This window comes from Triticum aestivum, chromosome 4B (genome assembly GCF_018294505.1).
Source record: "Triticum aestivum cultivar Chinese Spring chromosome 4B, IWGSC CS RefSeq v2.1, whole genome shotgun sequence".
NCBI lineage: Eukaryota > Viridiplantae > Streptophyta > Magnoliopsida > Poales > Poaceae > Triticum > Triticum aestivum.
The window spans coordinates 80,699,710-80,706,042 of record NC_057804.1 but is presented as its reverse complement, the minus strand read 5'-3'; the positions used below and the strand labels follow the sequence as shown (position 1 = coordinate 80,706,042).

The 6,333-nt window shown below is 44.7% G+C and overlaps 2 protein-coding genes across 2 annotated transcripts; one reads left to right on the top strand and one right to left on the bottom strand.

Annotated features, from left to right (window-relative positions):
* Positions 1 to 264: 264 nt before the first annotated feature.
* On the bottom strand, positions 265 to 2,138 carry LOC123094503 (uncharacterized). Its single transcript, XM_044516491.1, has 2 exons — positions 1,352 to 2,138; positions 265 to 1,245 (listed from the first exon to the last, which is right to left on the bottom strand). Exons 1-2 carry the CDS (start codon positions 2,080 to 2,082, stop codon positions 657 to 659), a joined length of 1,320 nt encoding a protein of 439 aa, XP_044372426.1. The 5' UTR covers positions 2,083 to 2,138; the 3' UTR covers positions 265 to 656.
* A 235-nt stretch (positions 2,139 to 2,373) lies between these two features.
* On the top strand, positions 2,374 to 5,624 carry LOC123091142 (50S ribosomal protein L25). The gene is made up of 3 exons (XM_044512545.1): positions 2,374 to 2,790; positions 3,344 to 3,473; positions 5,168 to 5,624. The coding sequence occupies exons 1-3, from the start codon at positions 2,416 to 2,418 to the stop codon at positions 5,374 to 5,376; spliced, it is 714 nt and encodes a 237-aa protein (XP_044368480.1). The 5' UTR covers positions 2,374 to 2,415; the 3' UTR covers positions 5,377 to 5,624.
* The last annotated feature ends 709 nt before the right edge of the window (positions 5,625 to 6,333 follow it).

Here is a 6,333-nt window from a genome sequence, read left to right as displayed (position 1 = left end):
TCTACTTCCCACAAGCCACCAGTTGCATGCAGAGTTGAACTTTCGTCTCTCACAGTGCATGTAGACAAAACCGGCGAGGCAGACAGCTAGTTGGCTACCGATCTAAGCAGGCAACGGGCCACCCTCAAGCATGTTTTGTCCCTTCCTCTCCTCTCGGCACTGCTGTTATGAAGTCATCCCAGTGTTTCATATTCAACTCACATATACAAGATGCAGTGTCCTTTGTTATTTCTTTGAGAATTTCCTTATAGACGACCTAACATGCTACATCATCAACAATGCATGCAACTTCTTACAAACTAGACTTCAGATTCTACCAAAAATTAGTAATTATAGGTTGCCTAAATTTAGAATTACTTTACCACTAGAGCGACCTCCTTCATTTGTAATCAAGAAAAATGACATTAGTACTCTTCGGCCAGCATCTACTTGCAATTGTGCCATACCAAATCCTTAACATATGTTCCGGTTTATAGGGTAATCACTTTGATCCATATTTTTTTATTTGTTACACTGTTTGCGACTATGAATTAAAGTCTGCCCTGATACAAAATTTCCGCAGCAACTCGCGGGGTATCATCTAGTTGTACAAAATAGTTTGCACCTAATAGCCAATACAATTTTCTGTTTTATATAGGGACCTTTCTAGTAGGGAACTATTTCACCCAACAAGGTGTGTACATAAAAGATGCTTCAATACGTCCACGTTGGCCAGTAATATCATCGTAATCCTTTGGACATAAGTTACCCAAGTCTTCAATCTTCGAGGTATTCAAATGGTATGCCAATCCCCTCCTCAAATTTCTGCTCAAATGTCTGGTCAGAAAGACGATCTCTTTGAAAGGATGAAATCCAAGAATTGAATCATAGCCACCCTTGTTGATCATATCTTCTATATCTAAGACATCGTTATCAGAGTTCCATTCAAAATCCTCTTCTATTGTGTTGGTTTCATCATAATGCCGAATGTACTTTTCTTCATTGTAGTTAACATCTTCTAGAATCCATGGACCATTCTTTAGACATGGCGAGGGTAACTTGAGGTCCCTATCATGCTCTAGGATCCACTCCTTATGTCCATGTGATTCATTAAGGACCCACACCTGCAACTTGCATCCATTTTCAAGTAGCAAGGCATAATACACCCCTTTCTTCGAATTCCCAAGATAACAATTCGGGAAACTCTCCAATTCAAGACTTTTTGGTGGTTTAATGACATGATATGTGTTATCTGACAATGACAACCTGCAAGAAATCATATCATTAGCTAACATGCTGGCAAATCAAATAAGTGAAAAAAAGAACTACAATGAAATATTTGGACTAATAATGATGCTTAAGAAGTAGTTACCTTACAACAAAATATTTTTTGCAATGCACATATAATGCACCACACCAATAGACGGCGTGACGCTTATCCCATGAATAATCTGTTGCCAAGTCAGACACAATCCCCGCAGCCTCCCCTTGTCGCATGAATATTCTTTCCTCCCATTGCCCATTCAACGACGAGAAGACCCGTAAGGTCCATGAAGTAGGTGGCCATTCCGATTCTAACACCACGAGGTCAATCTCAACCACGGGGTCTTCAAATGGCTCTATGTCAAGCTCGATATACGGAATACGAGGTATCAAGAACACATGATAGACCGATGACACCGTAGGATCAAACACAAGATAGGAATCCTCGAAGAAGCACTCCGGCCATAGGCTTTGGGGCGGCTGTGGTGGCAAGGGTGCCTCCCATCCTCTAATTGGGTTAGCCACCGCATCGTAAAGCAAGAGAAGACCGTTGCAGTGATCATTCACATGGTTGGCGAGCCTTTCGCCGACCCCAACGGCCTTGGTGGGCGATGGGCGGGAGAAGAATTCCGAATACGTTAGCTCGTTGAAGTTGATGAAGATACCGGCCAATGAGTTCGGGAGGAAGATGTCGCGCAACGCACGGTGGTCGTCGATGATGTCCCGCCACGTCTTGCAAACACACCAGGATGTGGCGAGGCTGCGTGGATCGAGGCGGCCCAGGACACCCGCGAGCACGTAGTCGGGCAGCACTTTTGTCCGGTCGCTGTCCTGCTCCATCGCTCACCGATCTTATGCGTAGTCGCTATGTTCTTTCTTTGAGGGAAAAGTTGTCAGGCTTCTGTTGGAAAGTTGCTAAGCTTCTCGTGGAGCGTGGGCTCTTATAACGGAGGGACCCCTGCCGCTCGCGACTGTTTTCCGAGTCGGCGAGCCGCAATATTTTTCTTTCCGTTGTCGTGGAGGAGGTCCAGAGTGACTGGGCCAGCCACGGAGAAAAACATGGGCCACCAAGACACGCGGGCCGGATGCGAGAGCGAAGTCTAGGAGGAAGAAAAACCACCCGGGCAGCCAGACAAAGCCCATCTTTCTTCCCCTAAACCCAGAACCCGAAGAATGGCGCAGTGTCTCCGGGGCAAGGGCGGCGCCGCCGCCGTCGGGGAGGCGCTCCGCAAGGCGGCCCCGTGGCGGCGGGCGGCCTCGGCGTCGTACCACCACACGATCCAGGCGGTGCCGCGTGAGACGGCCGGACCCCGCGCGGCGGCGCGCGAGCGCCGCAACGGCAACGTCCCGGCCGTGCTGCTCACCCTCGCCGGCGCCGGGCCCGGAGAAGGGGTCGCCCACCGGAAGCTCCTCACCACCGACAAGAAGCAGCTCGCGGAGATGCTGAAGCAGTCGCCGTACTTCCTCTCCACCCCGGTCCGCCTCCAGGTCCGCGCCGGCGAGCGATCCACCGCCGTCGTGCACTCTGGCACCGTACTCCCAATCAAGGTATACCAGCTTTTCTCGCCTTTCCGGCTGAGATTGCGTCCATTTTTTGAGCACGCGTGGATGATCTGCATCTTTGCGCTCCTTCCTGGCGGGGATGTTCTTCGCCCACCTTATGTTCGATGAAATGCACATTAGGGTAATGCTGCTCGTAGTTTGCTGGTTGCTGAAATGATAGGTAGTCAAAACCAGTGTGCCCTTAATTGTACTTCCTTAGCAGAAATTGCTCGGACATACCCACTCTCCTGATCGTATACCTCTCATTTATTTGTTGGGTAGTCAAACAACGAGTACCCTTCATCTATTTGCCTTGTGATCATAGTGTAGTTCGACTTTGTAAGGTATCTTGCAGTAGGCTTTTAAAATTCCTTTTTAGCTTACTTGTTTCCTTCTCATAATGTATTCCTATCTCGGGGAATCTTTTGTGGAGAACAGTTTTAAGCCTGTCCCAATTATGTGTGTAGAGAACCTTTGGAGAAATTGGTTGGATCGGTTGTTAGTGGAGGTTTGTACCATTAATGCATTGCGGGTGATGTTTGTGCTCTTGCGTATGCAGGTGCAGACAGATGAATCAACAGGGAATATATTGAACCTGGTGATGGTGGAAGCAGATGAAGGAACAATGCTGAAGGTGAATTTGCCCGTAGTGTTCAAGGGGGAGGATGTCTGCCCTGGGTTAAAGAAAGGTGCGACCCTTCTCTTTTCAGTTTTTTGGTAACATTCCTTTGGTATACTCGGTAGTGATGAACCGATGGTAGCTACACCCTCTGTTCACTAATGTAGGACGTTTTGGCAGTATAAATTAAACTGCCAAAACGTCCTACATTAGTGAACAGAGGGTCTAGAATGTAAGATGACATATGAACCGAAGCATGTGCATTTCTCATCAAAACTGAAATAGTTACAAAATAATTCAAGTTCTGGATTTATTGACCAAGTCTATAGAAAAATATATTAATATCTAGATCAACAAATTAGTCTCTTGAGATTCTTTTCGAAATATATTTTGATACTCTTTGTATTTGATGTTGTAGATCTTAGCACATTTTTCTATAGAGTTTATCAAACTTAAGCAAGTTTAACTTGGAACAAACCTAGAACTTCAAATATTTTGGAACGGACGGAGTACACGCTAAGAATAATCATCTTGGTAGCTACTAGATGCCAAATTGCATGTACGGATCATATTAGTTATAGTAGTAAGCACTTGATGTGCATATAATATTTAATCCTATTTTATATAGCAACATAACCAGTTAAAGCTCAATCTGGCCATATTCAGCTTAATTCCAAATGGTTTATTTCCTATTGCCCCAACATATATGTGTTTAAACCACTTTTCCACTGTGTGCTGAAGTATGGATAAGTACAAATGTCTGGTATCCTGTAATCTCCTTATTTATTTAGTTTGTTGAGATGTTTGCCTATAAATACTAAACTAGTCCCTCCTTATCCGAATAGATATCCTTTAGGACATTGAGACAGTTCAATCCACACGTTTCTGACCTTTAGGGCATTGTTATGGAGCATGTGTTGTTGAAAATCCTAAAAATATCATTACCAGTTGAAAAATCTGAATAAATTCTAAAGTTCAATTTGACATTTTTTAATATAAATGGATCGATTTGTGGATATAAACAGATGCTGTCTTTGTAATTACGGTTAGTGAGAAATGACTATGGAAGTTCCATAATAACCATCATTTGCTGTGAGCATTCCTGTAAATGAATGTTGAACAGTCTGGAAGTTCCATAACAATGTATTACTATGTGTAGGCACTCTAATAACACAGTACGCTTTTGGGGTTTTCATTCTTTTTATCACAGCAAGGGGCACATGTGTTCTCTTTCATTTACTAGGCATCAACCGTGGATATGTGGTCCTGACCTGGCACTGTTTGTATTGACCTCTGATCTGAGGAAACAACCATGACTTTGGTACTTGCGCAATGATAAATCACATTCAACATGTGTCTCCAATTCGGAAAGTGTGGTCAGTTTAAGAGAGCAGCAAGTTCTACTCAACTTCCACTGGCCTAAATACCAACTTCAATTATCTCATATTGCTTCAAAAGCCACTAAGCTGACATTTTGAAGAAGTTTGGTCCTTGTCTTACAGTCGTTAGGAATTTGGCTCAAAGTTCCTATAGAAACCATTACATTAGCAATTTGGTTATGATTTTATAAGCTTACAGCGACCGGCTTACGCTTATGCCTCGAAGATCTCCTGCCAAACTGACAGTAGTTGAAGAAAACATGCCAGCACTCCTTTTGTTGTAGATCGACCATCTAGCTCTTGCTTTGGTGTTCTTTGATGTACTTTTCTCTTGATGAACTAACTCTATTGCTGACCTAACTCTCAAATTCGATCGAAAAAGCAGGTGGCTTCTTGCAGAAAATCAGGACCAGCTTGGTGTATCTCTGCCCGGCCGAGCACATCCCTCCAAAAATCGAGGTGGACCTGACAAATGTTGACATTGGGGATAGAGTGTTAATGCAGGACATCCCTGTTCATCCATCGCTCAAGTTACTGAGTAAAAACGAGACGATGCCTGTCTGCAAGGTCCTGTCCTCCAAGCCAGCTGAGTAGGAACGCCGTGCAGCCGTCTAGAGCTGGAGACACCTACCTACCATAGGTGGTACGTCGGCCTAGGAATTTAATCCCTCTGTGCTTGCTTTTGGTATCTACTACTTGGCTAGGTTCCATTTTGCTCATAGTAGATTCAAACAAGTTTATTGTGTTCAAGATACGCGTGAAGAGGCTGAAAAACAGTCCCCATGATCAATCTCGGCTGTAATTTCATGAAATAATATCTCGGCTTTCTCGGTTCAGCGACATGGATGGCGTTCTTGTAGATTCTTGGTTGCTGTGTGCTGGGTGATGATTTTTAACTACTGCTGCTACTACTACTACCACCACTAGAATGCTAGGGTTAGCTCATTCATGCCCTCTTGCTGCCAATCATGGCTGTTACAGACAGCTCTGCGTCATGATCAATCTTTGCGCGTCTGCACGTATTGAATGCTTGAACCACTGGAGTGAGAAGATGATGAGCACAGCAGGCAAGCCCATCCTGGTGTCACTGAATCATTGGTAGTAGCTGTGGTTGTTCTTCTTTGCCTGTACGGCCACCTTTTCGAATTTATCTGGTCCTGGGTGGGATTCGGATTGAATGGGCTGGGTTTGGTTCTCCAGCAGGCCAGGTGTTTCACGATCGACCTGTGTGGGATCTACTACAGTCACCGACCCCCATCTATTCTGCAGTCTGGGCCTGCAGCCATTTGGACCACTGCGTTATGTGATCATGCTGAGACTCCTTCCCACGTTGATACTAGCATCTTCAGGCGTTTGGTCATGTACCCCAAAAATATAGGTAGACACATTCACAGTGCAATGCATAGCAACACCAACTATCTAATACTACTGCGCATGCTCATCAAACAGTTCGGCAGATTACCAGGCATTATGCACACGTTCGCCACTTTGTTCTCAACTATTCCAGTTTCCGCAAATAAAGGCTGGTAGGTCAAAAACAAATAAGATAAA

Excerpts from the sequence above, each read along its gene's own strand:
- LOC123094503 (XM_044516491.1), bottom strand. The coding sequence starts at position 2,082 with ATGGAGCAGGACAGCGACCGGACAAAAGTGCTGCCCGACTACGTGCTC. Across the intron at positions 1,246-1,351 it reads AAAAAATATTTTGTTGTAAG|GTTGTCATTGTCAGATAACA; the intron begins GTAACTACTTCT and ends GATTTCTTGCAG.
- LOC123091142 (XM_044512545.1), top strand. The coding sequence starts at position 2,416 with ATGGCGCAGTGTCTCCGGGGCAAGGGCGGCGCCGCCGCCGTCGGGGAG. Across the intron at positions 2,791-3,343 it reads GCACCGTACTCCCAATCAAG|GTGCAGACAGATGAATCAAC; the intron begins GTATACCAGCTT and ends TTGCGTATGCAG. Across the intron at positions 3,474-5,167 it reads CTGCCCTGGGTTAAAGAAAG|GTGGCTTCTTGCAGAAAATC; the intron begins GTGCGACCCTTC and ends TCGAAAAAGCAG.